The sequence below is a fragment of the Oncorhynchus gorbuscha genome, linkage group LG02 (genome assembly GCF_021184085.1).
Source record: "Oncorhynchus gorbuscha isolate QuinsamMale2020 ecotype Even-year linkage group LG02, OgorEven_v1.0, whole genome shotgun sequence".
NCBI lineage: Eukaryota > Metazoa > Chordata > Actinopteri > Salmoniformes > Salmonidae > Oncorhynchus > Oncorhynchus gorbuscha.
Genome location: NC_060174.1, coordinates 10888303 through 10906117, shown reverse-complemented (window position 1 = coordinate 10906117; position 17815 = coordinate 10888303). Strand labels below are relative to the sequence as shown.

Below are 17815 nucleotides of genomic sequence, written 5' to 3'. Positions count from 1 at the left end.
CACCACAACAAACCTGCCAAGAGAGGGCCGCCCACCAAAACCCAGGAACCAGGCAAGGATGGCATTAATCAGAGAGGCAACAAAGAGACCAAAGATAACCCTGAAGGAGCTGGAAAGCTCCACAATGGGGATTGGAGTATCTGTCCATAGGACCACTTTCAGCCGTACACTCCACAGAGCTGGGCTTTATGGACGAGTGGCCAGAAAAAAAGCCACTGCTTAAAGAAAAGAATAAGCAAACACGTTTGGTGTTCACCAAAAGTCTTGTGGGAGACTCCCCAACCATATGAAAGAAGCTGCTCTGGTCAGATGAGACTAACATTTAGCTTTTTGGCCATCAAGGAAAATGCTTCTGGCGCAAACCCAACACCTCTTATCACCCCGAGAATACCATCCCCGCATTATGCTGTGGGGATGTTTTCCATCGGCAGGGACTGGGAGACTGTTCAGAATTGAAGGAATGATGCATGGCGCTAAATACAGGGAATTCTTGAGAGAAACTGGGACGGAGGTTCACCTTCCAGCAGGACAATGACCCTAAGCATACTGCTAAAGCAACACTTGAGTGTGTTTTAAGGGGAAACATTTAAATGTCTCGGAATAGCCTAGTCAAAGCCCAGAATCTGTGGTATGATTTAGATTGTATTTTGCATCTTCAAAGTGGTAGGCATGTTGTGTAAATCAAATGATACAACCCCCCCAAAAAAAATATATTTTAATTCCAGGTTGTAATGCAACAAAATAGGAAAATTCCCTGGGGGGTGAATACTTTCACAAGCCACTGTATATACTGTATATATAATATATATTTAAGATACTTTCCTTTCTTGTTTTCCCCTAACCCTAACCCTACCACCCCTCCCCTAATTGGAGTAAAGGAATGGACAGCAACACTTAGGCTTCTACTTCCAGCTTATACTGTACATACTATATACATTATACGGACACAGTATATTTGACATTAGTTATCTTTTGTTTGTTTTTAGTCCCATCCTCAACCCCTCACATCTATCTCTGAAGACCATCCAGTTTGGTCTCTATTTGCCATATATTTTTCAACTGTTTTCAACTATTCTTTTGGTCCTTAAATTAAACTTGTATGTATTTTACCAATTTAGGTCTTTAATGCAGGGCTGACAGTTCCTTACTTTCTCTCCCTTCACTATCCTCTTTCATTTTTGCGGTAATGCTGCAATTAGTTGGTTGTAATTTTGGGTAGAGCAGACATTTCCATATATTTTTGTTAGCTGCATGTGTGACAACTCCACCAGTCATATTTATGATATAATTTACAAAGATTATACCATACAAAATATAAAAATCTCCAAAAATATACATTTAAAAATTAAAATCAATTAGTATATTTGGCTTTACCCATAATATTTGTTGTAATGTTACACTGAGCGTTTGAAAAATACAATCTATTGGAGAGAGAAGGAAAATACTGAAAGGCTCAAATCCAGTAAAACCGCAAGTAAATAAGCACATTGGACACCAAAAATAATAGTCTGTTCTGTTGACTGAGACTGTCCACTGATCGTAAAGACCTCCTGCCTTCTCCGGCTACTCTGATAGCGAGTGTACCGCAGCATTAACCTTAATGAGTACAGCAGCACCAGTCTTACATTTGTGTTCTTTGTGTTGTTTATACAACTGGTACACAGGTGGGGAAGTTATGAAATGGGATTCTCTGAGCAAAACGTTACTGTAAAAAAAATGAACTGTGTCCTTTTCCGAAGGTCAAATGCAGAAACACAGAACCAGGTGGGTGTAGTTTTTCCCCAAATGCTCCCATTCCTCAGTCTTGTGGACCCTCCCTCCGGCCCAAGTTATACAGTCGTGGCTACAGCACAGAGCCAACTCTCTCCCTCCTAGCAACCCAAGAGAGTCCAAAATGACCTCACTTAACAGACCGATTTGAACAGTTACAAAGCACAGTTGATAAGGCGGCGTGTAGCCTAGCAGATAAGTGTGTTGGGCTAGTAACCGAAAGGTTATTGGTTTGAATCCCCAAGCCGACTCGGTGAAAAATCTTTTGATGTGCTCTTTAAGCAAGGCACATAACTCACATAACTCCTGTAAGTCCCTCTGGATAACAGTGTCTGCTAAATTACTATTTTGTATTTATTTGTATTTCTTAACACACTAATATGGAGGGAGAGGGTTGTAACTCACTGCCTCAGCGTGAGATCACTCTGTAGGTAGGTGCTGCTGGTAAGAAAGTCTTAAAGAGTTAGTATTTGAAGGAAGCCAGGTACGTATGATGCAGACGGTGTTTGTGAGCTGTAATGATATTATTTTCAGTTTTCTGCTCAATTACCATGTTTTTTTTTCATGTTTCTTATGATTTGACCTTTTGAACCCCAATGTTTTTATTTCTTTTGTATCACATCAGTTACAGAGAGAATCTGTTTTCCGGTACCTTGTTTCAATTTGTGTTTCGCTTCCTCAAACTCTTGTTTTGGAATGAAAACATAATGTATTTTGTTGTTCCTGTCTCTTTAATTTCAAATGTTTTTGTCCCTGATTTGCACAATGTGGAATGCCTTTTTCTCTGAATTCATGTTTTTCATTTTATCACATTAAAGCACTATAACAGATTAATTACATTAGTAATTATGTAATAATGAACTGGGCTTGTCACCAATGATTCAGTGAATAATACTGTATTATTCTATTCACACGGAGGAGTGATGGTAGAATAAGAGGGATCTTGACTTGAATTGAAAGGGTGTCATCTATGTCCTCTTGTCTGTCTGACAGGGGGATGAGAAGTGAAACATTGTATCACTTCACTCTGCTAGTTGTAAGAGCTCCGTGCATATTAGAAGAAGTGAAACATTGTATCACTTCACTCTGCTAGTTGTAAGAGCTCCGTGCATATTAGAAGAAGTAAAACATTGTATCACTTCACTCTGCTAGTTGTAAGAGCTCCATGCATATTAGAAGAAGTGAAACATTGTATCACTTCACTCTGCTAGTTGTAAGAGCTCCGTCACTCTGCTAGTTGTAAGAGCTCCGTGCATATTAGAACGCCCAGGCTTTCATTTTGATTTAGAAGTACACAGATGTGTAGTATTTAATATGTTTTGGAAGACCAATCCACGCCAAAACCCAGCCGCTGTGTTGAATCGATTTTATACAATTACAAATGAACCCAGACGCCCTTTATTTTTCATCCTTAAATCGATAGTGATAGTGTGCAGTGCAGGCCTGGACAGCCTAATATCAGATAGCTAGTTCCCTTAGTATCACACACGGGGCTGATAACTGACAGACCCCTTGGTGTGAGTCCGTGACATAGTCCCAGCTGTCAAAAGACGTGGCCCAGTATCTCACAAGAGGCAGCCATTTTGCTTCATTATTACGCATCCAGTCCCCCTTACTCCTTTATTTTTACATTTGCCTGACAAATCAGTGTTTCCGTTCCTTTACTTTTGCCTTGAAATGTTTGTCAGTCCATGTTTCCCTTTGAGTTGGGTTTTTCCTTTTGTCATTTTCTTTATCTCTACCATCTTTTTGTTTGTTGTTTTTCACCCCTTTCCCCCTTCCTTCCTTCCTTCCTTCCTTCCTTCCTTCCTTCCTTCCTTCCTTCCTCCCACCTGACCAGAGCCCTCAGCCCCCCCTCAAGATGTTAAGTGCAGCAGCTCCAGCTCCACCTCCCTGCTGGTAAGTTGGCGCCCCCCGCCTGTGGAGAGCCAGAATGGCGCCCTGGCGGGGTACCTAGTACGCTACCAGGTGGTGGGAGCCTCCGTTGAGGGTGGCAGTGCCGGGGAGCCCATGGAGGAGCCAGCCGTGCTGCCCAGTGATGGGAAGGTGGTGCTGCAGAAGCTGGAGAAGTGGACCCAGTACAGCATCACCCTGGCCGCCTTCACTGAGATTGGGCCAGGCCCAGAGAGCGAGCCCCTGCTGTGCCGCACCGACGAGGATGGTACTTGAGCATGTTCCACCTGAAATACTGACTGTACACTTGTTATGAGGCAAAAACAATAACTGGGATGTTGACTTACTGTAGATGCACAACAATCTTCTTCTCAGATAATGGGCAATAACTCTACTACGGTATGATAAGGGTAGTAGCAGTAGTCAGCCATAAAATAACAATATGATGCCCATGCAATAGCTTTTCCATATCCCTAAACAAAGGATAAATTCATACTTTCAATAACTTAGCTCAGTGGTTCAAATCAAGGACCCCCAGACATAATCGTTTAAATAAACATAGACAATACCCTTGGGAAATTGCAGTCATTGTTAAACCATTTCACCTCCCCTTCTACATGGAATTTATGATATAGCCGCCCCCATCTCATCTCCTTCTTCCTCTAGTCTATGGTGTTCAGCCATCAATGGATATGAGCACGCCACACCTCAGGCTTTCATACGGTTGACCCTGTGTCACAGCACAGCCCACTGATGGGAGGCTACTCAGCCAACTGATGGCTCGCCATCTCCCACAATACAACAGTGCAAATGGGCCACAGTTTTATTAACCAGGAGCCAATTTGTCTCTGGAGGCCAGTGCGATGCACAGTAAAAGGCAGGACGCCAAGACCTCACATAAAGGCTTTCCATTATGTCTGAGAGACAGGTGGTTCAACTGGAGACGTATTGGGAGGTCTGGCTGTGAGGGAGGGATGATGGCATTTTGTTGGCAATAGCAGGTGTTGTTGTGTAGTGCAGTTTTGTGTGCTTGAAAGTTTTGTCCCTATAGTGTGTTGTTGGGGTGAGGAGGAGGTCACAGTTGATGTCTGCCAGTTTATCTGTCTGTCAGGGGAATAGCTCTTGTAGTTTTGCCAGATAGATAACCTATACATACAATATGAGTGTACTATTCTGCAGCAGTGTTTTAACAGAGAAACTATCTTGTTTTTTAACCGACAGTTCCCGGAGCTCCTCCTAGGCGGGTCGAGGTGGAGGTGCTCAACTCCACGGCGCTCAAGGTCATGTGGCGCTCCCTGTCGCCGGGGCGACAGCACGGCCAGATCCGTGGTTACCAGGTGCACTATGTGCGTGTGGAGAACGGGGAGTCGCGCGGCCTGCCCCTCATCAAGGACGTCATGCTTGCCGATGCCCAGGTATACCTAGCCCCCATTGGTCCACCAATCAAGCAATTAATTTGACCAAGCTGGCCTATGGAGTGCCACTATCTAATGACAAAATGGCACCGATAGATAGGGCAGTCGTGCTTCCAGCACCTAGGCAACTTTGCAGTATTTTGTTTAACAAGCATTTCGCTACACCTGCAATAACATCTGCTTAACATGTGTATGTGACCAATAAAATGTGATTTGACTAGATGAGAGCCCATGTGAAGATTAGCTCAAAGCTTATAAATAAAATATGTTTTATAGTGTAATATGAAAGTAATAGAGCGTTCTGTGGTAAATGCTACACATTACTTTTACAATATGTGCTAAAATGAGTACAATATGGCTGCTCTTTCCTCAGGTTTCTCTTTAGTCTCCTTGGTTTTTAATTTCATGTTTCAGCAATATTGCTCTCCTCTGCCCACAAAAAAAATTATCGCACCTTCTTTTTTTCACTTCCCCTCTTTTTATCAGTGCTGTATGACCCAGATGTCAAATTCTGTCACGAAAGGTTGTCATTTCCTGTTGTACTTCTGGGCCGTTAACAATTTTCATTACCTTTGTGCAAAGAAAGGAAGCGACATCTCCTCCCTCGGAAGAGGAAACTCTCGGCCAAACCCCTCCCTTCCGCTCATTTATCATGGCCAAAAAGCACATGTTTGTTTTCATGTATTTTTACGATACAACCTATTTTGACTCTGTGGCTGTGGAATCTAGTGGAAACCGTTCATCATCCGCACACAGGCCTGAAAATCACCACACCAGTTTAAGGACCGCCTTTGCCCAATCTTGATCTGTCAAAATAATCAAAAACGAAGACTCAAAACCAGGAACTACTGCTGCTCGTAATCACATAATTCTACATCGGCCTTGACAGATTCACGCAGTTTCATCTGTCCACGAGAATCTGTCCATGAGAGATTAGACCCCCTTAAAGAGAACATCACTCCACGGCCCTGCGGAAATCTAATTAACATTATTTTTTTTTAAATCCCCATCAAAATCAATCTGTTTAAGCTAGAGATGTCTGCAGAGCGGTGTTCATCAGACCATGAGACATCTTCTCACAAAAACGTCTGTAGCGTCCGAACGGTTTGTCCTACAAACTATTATGACCCCTTTATAGAAAGATGAGCCTCTCACAAACACAATGGTGTATCTCAAGGCACACGTCTAAAGTAGGTAGAGCCTCTCTTGCCAACCTCTGTGTGTACCGACCGAACAGTGTGGGCTACACACGAATATGACCTATCTACAGAAAGGTGAGACACTCTACGAACACGTTGTTTTGCTCTAGGACTTCCACTAGTCTCACAAGACTCTTCTGAAGTTCCCCAGTACACCAGTTCAAAACATTTATGGAAGTGTATATCTGGAGATTCTGTAGTTTATTGCCTAAAATAAGGGGGTGTATTTATCCCCTTATTTTAGGCAGTATTATATATATATATATAGTGTACACTACCGTTCAAAAGTTTGAGGACACTTAGAAATGTCCTTGTTTTTGAAAGAAAAGCACATTTTTGGCCCGTTAACACAACACAAAAATGTATCAGAAATATAGTGTAGACATGGTTAATGTTGTAAATGACTATTGTAGCTGTTTAGAAGGCCAGCATCCCGGATTCGTCTCTTCACTGTTGACGTTGAGACTGGTGTTTTGCGGGTACTATTTAATGAAGCTGCCAGTTGAGGACTTGTGAGGTCGTCTTTCTAGGGCCTCTAATGTACTTGTCCTCTTGCTCAGTTGTGCACCGGGGCCTCCCTCTCCTCTTTCTATTCTGGTTAGAGCCAGTTTGCGCTGTTCTGTGACGGGAGCAGTACACAGCGTTGTACGAGATCTTCAGTTTCTTGGTAATTTCTCGTGTGGAATAGCCTTCATTTGTCAGAACAAGAATAGACTGACGAGTTTCAGAAGAAAGTTATTTGTTTCTGGCCATTTTGAGCCTGGAATCGAACCCACAAATTCTGATACTCCAGATACTCAACTAGTCTAAAGAAGCCAGTTTTATTGCTTTTTTAATCAGGGCAAAATTCAAAATCAAACAGGACTTCTAGAGGGTTAAAGAGAACATCAGTCTTTTTGTCAGGGCTGTGTCGACCCCTCTTAACCTCTTGCTCCTACCTGACACGCAGGCGTCCCATCTAGACATCTGGAAATGCAAATGCGCTACGCTAAATGCTAATAGTACTAGTTAAAACTCAAACGTTCATTAAAAAACACATGCAGGGTATTGAATTAAAGCTACACTCGTTGTGAATCCAGGCAACAAGTTAGATTTTTAAAATGCTTTTCGGCGAAAGCATGAGAAGCTATTATCTGATAGCATGTAACACCCCAAAAGACCCGCAAAGGAAGTAAACAATATAATTAGCATAGTCGTCGCTACACAAACCGCACGAATAAAATATAAAACATTCATTACCTTTGACCATCTTCTTTGTTGGCACTCCTAGATGTCCCATAATCACTATTGGGTCTTTTTTTCGATTAAATCGGTCCATATATAGCCTAGATATCGATCTATGAAGACTGTGTGATAAACGGAAAAAATAGCGTCTTATAACGTAACGTCATTTTTAAAATTAAAAAAGTTGATGATAAACTTTCACAAAACACTTTGAAATACTTTTGTAATGCAACTTTAGGTATTAGTAAACGTTAATAAGCGATCAAATTGATCACGAGGCGAAGTATATTCTTTAGCTGTCCGTCTGGAAATAATGTCCGGGTAAATCTCAACCAAAATATCCGGTCGGAGACCTGAACAAATGGCTTGTCTCTTCTTCGTTTGACCAAGAAACAAAGCCTAGGCAAATGACAAGACTGTTGACATCATGTGGAAGCTGTAGGTATTGCAACCTCAGCCCCATTTATTGTGGTTCGCCTTTATCAATGGGTTGAAGTGGCGGATGGATATATATTCCATTTTCAGTGATCAGATTTTCCTGCGCTTTTCGATGAAACGCACGTTCTGTTATAGTCACAGCCGTGATTTAACCAGTTTTATAAACGTCTGAGTGTTTTCTATCCACACATACTAATCATATGCATATACTATATTCCTGGCATGAGCAGCAGGGCGCTGAAATCTTGCGCAATTTTTTTAACAGAATGTTCGAAAAAGTAGGGGGTAGGAGTAACAGGTCAAAGAGAACATCAGTATTTTTGTCAGGGCATGAAAGGATTTCAGAGGAAATGGTCCTCCCTGAAAGCTAGAATTATAATGTAAGCCAGCACAATGGTAGGTTTTCACAAAGCTTCTGTCAACAAAACAGTGGAGAAAATGCAGAGAAAGTTGTTTCAATGGGCTGTGTTATTCTACTGTAAAGTACACCGCTAGGACAACCAAAACAAAATTATAAACACACTAAATATTTATCCCCAGAACAGAAGTCTATTGACGTATCTATTCCACAAAGTTTCAAAGGAACATTCATGATGTGCTGTGTATGTGTGTTGTGGTCTCTTCTTTCACAGGTCTCTGATGTGCTGTGTGTGTGTGGTCTCTTCTTTCACAGGTCTTTGATGTGCTGTGTGTGTGTGGTCTCTTATTTAACAGGTCTCTGATGTGCTGTGTGTGGTCTCTTCTTTCACTGTCTTTGATGTGCTGTGTGTGTGTGGTCTCTTATTTAACAGGTCTTTGAGGTGCTGTGTGTGCGTGGTCTCTTCTTTCACAGGTCTCTGATGTGCTGTGTGTGGTCTCTTCTTTCACAGGTCTCTGATGTGCTGTGTGTGTGGTCTCTTCTTTCACAGGTCTCTGATGTGCTGTGGGTGTGGTCTCTTCTTTCATAGGTCTCAGATGTGCTGTGTGTGTGTGTGTGGTCTCTTATTTAACAGGTCTCTGATGTGCTGTGTGTGGTCTCTTCTTTCACAGGTCTTTGATGTGCTGTGTGTGTGTGGTCTCTTATTTAACAGGTCTTTGATGTGCTGTGTGTGCGTGGTCTCTTCTTTCACAGGTCTCTGATGTGCTGTGTGTGGTCTCTTCTTTCACAGGTCTCTGATGTGCTGTGTGTGTGTGGTCTCTTATTTAACAGGTCTTTGATGTGCTGTGTGTGTGTGGTCTCTTATTTAACAGGTCTTTGATGTGCTGTGTGTGTGTGGTCTCTTATTTAACAGGTCTCTGATGTGCTGTGTGTGTGTGGTCTCTTATTTAACAGGTCTTTGATGTGCTGTGTGTGTGTGGTCTCTTATTTAACAGGTCTTTGATGTGCTGTGTGTTTGTGGTCTCTTCTTTCACAGGTCTCTGATGTGCTGTGTGTGTGTGGTCTCTTCTTTGACAGGTCTCTGATGTGCTGTGTGTGCGTGGTCTCTTCTTTGACAGGTCTCTGATGTGCTGTGTGTGCGTGGTCTCTTCTTTCACAGGTCTCTGATGTGCTGTGTGTGGTCTCTTCTTTCACAGGTCTCTGATGTGCTGTGTGTGTGGTCTCTTCTTTCACAGGTCTCTGATGTGCTGTGTGTGTGGTCTCTTCTTTCACAGGTCTCTGATGTGCTGTGTGTGTGTGGTCTCTTCTTTGACAGGTCTCTGATGTGCTGTGTGTGTGTGTGTGGTCTCTCATTTTACAGGTCTCTGATGTGCTGTGTGTGTGGTCTCTTCTTTCACAGGTCTCTGATGTGCTGTGGGTGTGGTCTCTTCTTTCATAGGTCTCAGATGTGCTGTGTGTGTGTGTGTGGTCTCTCCTTTCACAGGTCTCTGATGTGCTGTGTGTGTGGTCTCTTTGACAGGTCTCTGATGTGCTGTCTGTGTGTGGTCTCTTCTTTACAGGTCTCTGATGTGCTGTGGGTGTGGTCTCTTCTTTCACAGGTCTCTGATGTGCTGTGTGTGTGGTCTCTTCTTTCACAGGTCTCTGATGTGCTGTGTGTGTGGTCTCTTTGACAGGTCTCTGATGTGCTGTCTGTGTGTGGTCTCTTCTTTACAGGTCTCTGATGTGCTGTGGGTGTGGTCTCTTCTTTCACAGGTCTCTGATGTGCTGTGTGTGTGTGGTCTCTTCTTTCACAGGTCTCTGATGTGCTGTGTGTGTGTGTGGTATTTTCTTTCACAGGACTCTCTTTTAAAAGAGATTGCAAATCAATGAGAAAAAGCTGTATAAATAAAGGTTTAAAAAAATGAATGCATTATGACAGGCTGCTGACAAATATGAACGCTTCAGCAAATGATTAGATATTTTAGTAGTCCAGGTAATGCACTTAAAGAAAAACAATTCTCCCCAAATTCGTGATATCCGATTGGTAGTTACAATCTTGTCCCACTGCTGCAACTACCGTACGGACTCGGGAGACACGAAGGTCGAGAGCTGTGCTTCCTCCAAAATACAACCTCGCCAAGCTGCACTGCTTCTTGACACAATGATCATCTTAAGCCAGAAGCCAGCCACACCAATGTGTAAGAGTAAACACCGTACACCTGGCGACCGTGTCAACATGCACTGCACCCGGCCCGCCACAGGAGTTGCTAGAGCGAGATGGGACAAGGACATCCCGAGCCAAACCTATCACTAACCTGGACGACGCTGGGCCAATTGTGCATGGGTCTCCCGTATCTGTAGTGACGCAGCTAGCACTGCGATGCCTTAGACTGCTGCGCCACTCGGGAGGCCCCCAAGTAATGCACTGTTATAAAAATAGATACAGTAACCTCCTAAAAATATATAAACAGACAGCCCCCATAGACTTCAGTTCACACCTCATCCCCTTGCCTCAGTTGCACTCCCTAGCACAGACTAGCTTTCCTCTTGCCCTCTCTGGCCTGGAACGTACACAACACCCTGCTTCTGTGCTCTCACCCTCTTCTCTACCTCCTCTCAACACACTGCCCATCTCGCACCTCCCTTCTCTTGAGTTTCTCTTCCTCCCCCTCTCTCACTCTCTTTTAACAAATCTTTCTCTTTCTCTCCTGCACTCTCCTCTATATGGGGGGGTAGTGGGAAACAGACGATACAGCCGAATATGTGAGTATATATATGGAGTTGCTAGAGTGCTATGGTACAGTTGGGGGGGGGGGGGGAATAAAAAGCACTATGTATTGCATCACCCTAGCTCTTTTCACATATATAAGAAAGACAGGTTTTACATCAGCCTATTCAGTAGAGCTTTGATATTATGGTGCTTTATCAGTAATGCCCTAGCAGTGTATGTTATGAACAGGCTCTCAAGTTAGCCCTACCCATCTCCAGTATTGCTGTCCTAGAGCAGGGGTGTCAAACATATGGCCTGCGAGGGGTCTGAGTAAAAACAAATGATTGTCTTCTGTGGTGAAATCGGAGCGGGGACTATGGATTTGTTTCTGTCCGTTCGTACGATAGTTAGTCACAGACACCTCGATTTTTACGAAACTTGGGTGAATGATACATGTTGCTATAGAGATCCAGCATTTAGAAAATGAAACTGATTGGCCCAAGGGGAAGCTATAGTAATCAATTGAAATTCCAAATTTTGAGCATATCTGTCCCGTTTGAGCTTGAATTGTTGTTACATCTATAGTCTTTTCACTCTGCCAGCTAACTAACATCGAAGCGAAAGTCAGAGCATTGACAATCCCAAAGGACATGTATAAAAAAACATTTCTTTGCTCATTTTGACAGCGAGGAACGATAATACATTTTAAGTGCGGCCCTCCAGATCTCAGTGAAGACCGAATGTGGCCCTCCAGATCTTAGTGAAGACCGAATGTGGCTCTCCAGATCGGCCCTCCAGATCTCAGTGAAGACCGAATGTGGCCCTCCAGATCTCAGTGAAGACCGAATGTGGCCCTCCAGATCTCAGTGAAGACCGAATGTGGCCCTCCAGATCTTAGTGAAGACCGAATGTGGCCCTCCAGATCTCAGTGAAGATCGACTGTGGCCCTCCAGATCTCAGTGAAGACCGAATGTGGCCCTCCAGATCTCAGTGAAGATTGAATGTGGCCCTCCAGATCTCAGTGAAGATTGAATGTGGCCCTCCAGATCTCAGTGAAGATTGAATGTGGCCAACGGAGCAATACGAGTTTGACACCCCTGTCCTAGATAGAGTAAAGGCTAATTAGCTGTGCGACTGATGAGAAGGTGGCTGATGCAATATCTGTCTGCTGCTTCTCCCTGTGACTGGACTGCTTAATCATGCTACTTTGTGCTACTTTGTGCTACTTTGTGACATGTTGTGTTGTCATGGTGTTATCTCGTGTTGTGATGGTGTTGTGATGGTGTTGTGTCGTGTTGTCATGGTGTTGTGTCATGTTGTCATGGTGTTGTGTTGTGTTGTCATGGTGTTATCTCGTGTTGTGATGGTGTTGTGTCGTGTTGTCATGGTGTTGTGTTGTTTTATTTTTTTTCTTTGGTGGTGCTGTGCCGAGATTGAGTGTGAAATGTCAATGATTGCCACCCCCTTTTATTTAATTCACATTGTTATTGCACTTGCATGGTATATATGATATGGATGCCAATATCTTCGCTGTGAAAACAGAAGATACTGTATGTCCCCCCCTATTCCTCTGCTGACCTCTCCATCTCTCAGCCAACCAGTCTGAAAACCTTCTGCATTCATTTAGCTAGCCAGGCACCTCTACTGAAAGATTTATCAGCATTGATCAAAGCCTCCTCACTCAAGAGAACCAGACAAAATAAAGTCTGACCTGAAAACTGCACTGACCAGTCAGCCAGCCAGAATGCATGCATACCTTGATTATTCATTTCAGTTGTTTTGTGAGTGTAGCTTGGCTAATGCCTCAGACAATGTAGGTTAAACATTTTATCCAGAGGTAAAAAGCAGCAGGACACAATAAATGGTAAAAGAAGGTGGTTGGCTGCGGAGGTGATGATGGTCACATGTTTTGACCGGTGTTCTGATACATTTTGTCTACTTCCTGTTTCCTACAGGAAATGGTCATCGGAGGGCTACAGTCTGACACCACCTACTCCATCACAGTAGCTGCGTACACCACGAAGGGAGATGGAGCACGCAGCAAACCCAAACTGGTGGTAACCAAAGGAGCAGGTCAGTCTTTCATTTTATTGTAGCTCATTACCATGCATTAGTACCGCATTATAATGCATTACAACTGCAGGCCTTAAGTAAATTGTTACCTTGCCTATCTATATTGGAAAGAATTCTACCAATCCAATATTTATCGATGAAACGGTTGTGGGTTTATTAAAATTAAAATGATTAAAACTTCCCCTCCCGCTCTCTTTTGAAAGACAGAAACCATCCTATTTCGATTCGACCTGTTTGTTGTTGTGTTGCCGCTGGAGAGGAAGTTTGGATGTTTGGAATTGGATAGGGCACTGAAGATAATCTATAAATGTTCAGCAAACTATCCACAGACGGAATGGCGGATGACGGGAAATAGTAGTAAACATAGTTTTTGGCAGATTTGGTTCTTCAAATCAAATCAAATCAAATGTATTTATATAGCCCTTCGTACATCAGTGCTGTACAGAAACCCAGCCTAAAACCCCAAACAGAATGCAATGCAGGTGTAGAAGCACGGTGGCTAGGAAAAACTCCCTAGAAAGGTCAAGACCTAGGAAGAAACCTAGAGAGGAACCAGGCTATGAGGGGTGGCCAGTCCTCTAATGGCTGTGCCGGGTGGAGATTATAACAGAACATGTCCAAGATGTTCAAATGTTCATAAATGACCAGCATGGTCAAATAATAAGAGTGCCGCAAGTCAGCACCTCAGGAGTAAATGTCGGTTGGCTTTTCATAGCCGATCATGAAGAGTATCTCTACCACTCTTGCTGTCTCTAGAGAGTTGAAAACAGCAGTTCTGGGACAGGTAGCACATCCGGTGAACAGGTCAGGGTTCCATAGCCGCATGTAGAACAGTTGAAACTGGAGCAGCAGCACGACCAGGTGGACTGGGGACAGCAAGGAGTCATCAGGCCAGGTATTCCTGAGGCATGGTCCTAGGGCTCAGGTCCTCTGATAGAAAGAGAGAATTAGAGAGAGCATACTTAAGTTCACACAGGACACCAGATAAGACAGGAGAAGTACTCCAGATATAACAAACTGACCCTAGCCCCCCGACACATAAACTACTGCAGCATAAATACTGGAGGCTGAGACAGGAGGGGTCAGGAGACACTGTGGCCCCATCCTATGATACCCCCGGACAGGGCCAAACAGGTTATTCCGTTGCCATCCAGGCCCAAGGCTCGTGGATTACTGCTAGAGGCCTTATTCAGACATCAGAAACGTTCTTTCTCTCTTTGTAATGCTACACTCAGACTTCAGTGCCTCTCTTTCTTTCTCTCTTTATAATGCTACACTCATACTTCAGAGTCTCTCTTTCTCCCTCTTTTCCTCTCTCTTAAACACCAGTCTCCAAGCCAACGTTAACCAGGTCACTTGAGCCTCATAAGAATCCGAAAGCTTAGCTTACCGTGAACACGGCCTATACCTGCAAGACTAGAGAGCCGTGAAAGCATTTTTGAGCAAATACGGGGCCTCCAGGGCTAAGATATGAGGCTCTTTTGTGAATGCATCCAGGCTAGTCTGCTTCAGGGCCTTCAAACATCCTATAAAAACAAACTAGAAAGCAGACTCACACACACACCTCTTTTGACAGGTCGTGATCTTGACAGGTGTGCCTACGTATCACTGGTATCAGACAGTATGACGGACGACAAAGGGCCCTGGTACTGTCACTTCTCTCCTCCATCCCATGTCGGCCTGCGCTGACTGATACGCCAGTCTCTCTCACACCATCCATCCCTCCCTTAAATCCAATCCCCCTTTCGCTTTTCATTACTGAAATGCGGAAAAGAGACCAAAATAAATAAATGAGCGTGAGGCAGACAAAAAGGGACGAAGAGAAGCCTCAGCCCCTTCGGAGGTAAAAAGTACTTCCAACTCCCCTTTCATGTGACAGTGGAGCTACCCGATTCCAGTTCTGCCATGGGGCTCAGTCAAATCGTGGCCCAGACGGTTGCCATGGTTCTCCCAGGCTCATTTCAGGGAGACATTGTGCTTTCAGACAAGTTAAGCCCTTGCCTTGTGCTATTGATAAGGCAGAGGCACAGACGGGAAGGAGGGCCCTTTCGAGAGTTTACACACACACACACACACACACACACACACACACACACACACACACACACACACACACACACACACACACACACACACACACACACACACACACACACACACACACACACACACACACACACACACACACACACACACACACACACACACACACAGAGACTGTTTTTTTTTATCTTTCAGGAAGGCAACCAGACTCTTAAGACAGCAAAATAAAGAAATTCCAAGTTGTTCGAAGTATGGCTTTGTCAAACTCTTAATTCTTTGTTCAATAGATAATGCCTCAACCTAAAACATTGTGAAAATCGAGGATAGAATAATTTCATCAAACTCAACGTGCAGCCGGCTACTTTTGCTGTAGGTGTTGGAGTCTAGGTTTGCCGCAGTCTTCAGTCTTCGTGCATTATTTAGCTTCCATTGTGTTTCAATGTGTTCCTTTTTTACTAAGTAATAGCAGTTTGTTTCCTAGAACTTGATGTTGTGTGACTTCGCCGTGCATATTCAAATCGCTTTCAGGGCTCTTAAATATTTAAGAACCTTCATGGCCGAACGTGAGGTCAATTACTTTGAAAGAAAGGACCAGACATTTACATCCAATTGGTTTGATGGTGAAGTGTGATATGTGATTGATTTTTAAATTGAAAAAAAAGCAAGCTCTTACCTACAACCGATTTAAGAATATTCCAATCCCTAACTATTAAGAACAACTATCTATTTCCTAACACTGACATTAAGACTGTAATCCATACTACACTGTCAACCATACTGAAGGACAGTCCATTAACTCCATTAACATTCCAAGGCCACCAAGGTCCATTTCCCCTCCCGCTCTAATAGTCAGAAATGTTCATTAGTCCTCGTCCCTCTGTCTTTCCCCCTCCTCCTCTGCATCTTCCCACCCCTTCATCATTCTGCCTGGGCGGTATAGAGAAGCCGAGAATACTCTGGGAATACCCCGGAATACTCTGGGAAGAAACCGTCTGGACACCACTAGCCTCCACAGACCCCCTGGCTGTCCCTTCTCCTGTTTGGTTACGTAGCGCTGGTGGCTGGCGTATATGTAGCATATTTATGACTTTCCTTCAACTGTCCTGATTTCTTCTGTATTTTTATAAGATATAGAAATAGTCCTTAAAATAGGTGTTAAATTAAAGCTGGTATCCTTCATGGTGAAACTACCACGTCCGTTTGGGATATTACGACAACAAAGGTTACAAACAATGAACCCTGTTTTTTTTCCTCTGACATCATTGCACCCGCGATAGAGGAATATAAATATGGGTTGGCTATGGATTACGAAAGACCTCTGCTGTCAAAATAGCTGTGCATCTCTCAGCGTGGCCGAGGCGATTATTCATCTCCACAGCTAAATTAGGTATATGTGGGGAGGCATTTTCAATTATGTTTGCCCTCTTCCGCCGGTCCACTCATGCCCCCTTTTCCACTGATATCAATTGCGTGCGAAAATGCAGCCAAGCATTTATGGAGTGCCTTAGACAACGCCTCGCAGGCCAGTACAGTAGAGTGAGGTGGACCCACGACCCCTGATATATCTTCCTGGAAATTGTAACCGCAGGTTAATGGCTTACATCTATTTAAAAAATATAAAATGTTGTTTGGCTCACAGACACACTATTATAGAAACTCGTACGTCAGTGGAGGCTGGTGGTAGTAGCTATACGAGTACGGGCTCATTGTAATGACTGGAATGGAATTCACGAAAAGGTATCAAACACATGGGAGCCACATTAATCCATTCCAGTCATCATTTTTTATGTACCTTTATTTTACTAGGCAAGGCAGTTAAGAACAAATTCTTATTTTCAATAATGGCCTAGGAACAGTGGTTTAACTGCCTTGTTCAGGGGCAGAACGACAGATTTGTACCTTGTCAGCTTGGGGATTTGAACTTGCAACCTTTCGGTTACTAGCCCAACACGTTAACCACTAGGCTACCCTGCTGTCCCAATGAGCCTGTCCTCCTATAGCTCCCAAACCAGCCTCCACTGACGTACATTATTACTTGTCTAGAGGGAGAGAGAGAGAACAGCGACCGTTAAAGCTGGTCCTGATGGGAAATGTGCCTCCAGCTCCACTGGGAGTGATTGAGAGAGGCTGAGTGGATAGGAATGGAGTGACAGAGGGAGGAGGGGAGGAGGAAAGAGAGAGACAATCAAGGTGTCCACAATCCCCCACTCCTCCCTCGCTGTCCCCTCTTTGTGGCAGAAGGCTCCCGGTTCTCTGTCACCTTCAACACGGGGAACTGTCATTATATATATATTATCATTATATATATATATTATCACATCCTCCCTCCTCCTCTTCCTCTCTCCATCCTCCAGTTTTCCCTTAGCACCAATCAGCTTGGTCAATTAACCCCACCGACCCTTACCTCTCCATTAACAGTAGTCCCTGGCCTATCATGTAAACACACACCTCAGTGCTATTATCTCTGATGTCCTCATTGGGGCTTTCTAAGCAGTAGATGTGAGAGGAGGGAGAGTCAAGTTTAAACAAGACAGGCTAGTTGCGGGGCTGAGCTATAGTTTGTTAGCGGGGAGTAATGAACACATTCATCTCACTGCTGTTTGGAGGCTGCTATTCCATTACTGCTCCAACTAAATAACCCCTGCCCACAACAAGCCTATTCAAAAGAGAAATAAAGAATAAGAGTGGAGGAACAAGAGGGTACAAAGGGGAA

General features: G+C 43.8%; 1 protein-coding gene across 22 annotated transcripts in view; it reads left to right on the top strand.

Moving 5' to 3' along the window:
• The window catches only part of ptprsa (protein tyrosine phosphatase receptor type Sa), a 449805-nt gene that overhangs the window by 326935 nt on the left and 105055 nt on the right, over positions 1-17815 (top strand). For 12 of the 22 annotated variants that reach the window (XM_046301062.1, XM_046301161.1, XM_046301146.1 and 9 more), the window contains 4 exons: positions 3611-3931; positions 4885-5078; positions 11013-11039; positions 12942-13059. The exons of 6 other annotated variants lie outside the window; for them this stretch is intronic. In XM_046301062.1, the coding sequence (XP_046157018.1) occupies positions 3611-3931; positions 4885-5078; positions 11013-11039; positions 12942-13059 (660 nt within the window). The remainder of the gene's footprint in view (positions 1-3610; positions 3932-4884; positions 5079-11012; positions 11040-12941; positions 13060-17815) is intronic. 4 more of the 22 variants (XM_046301171.1, XM_046301137.1, XM_046301210.1 and 1 more) reach the window with 1 other exon arrangement.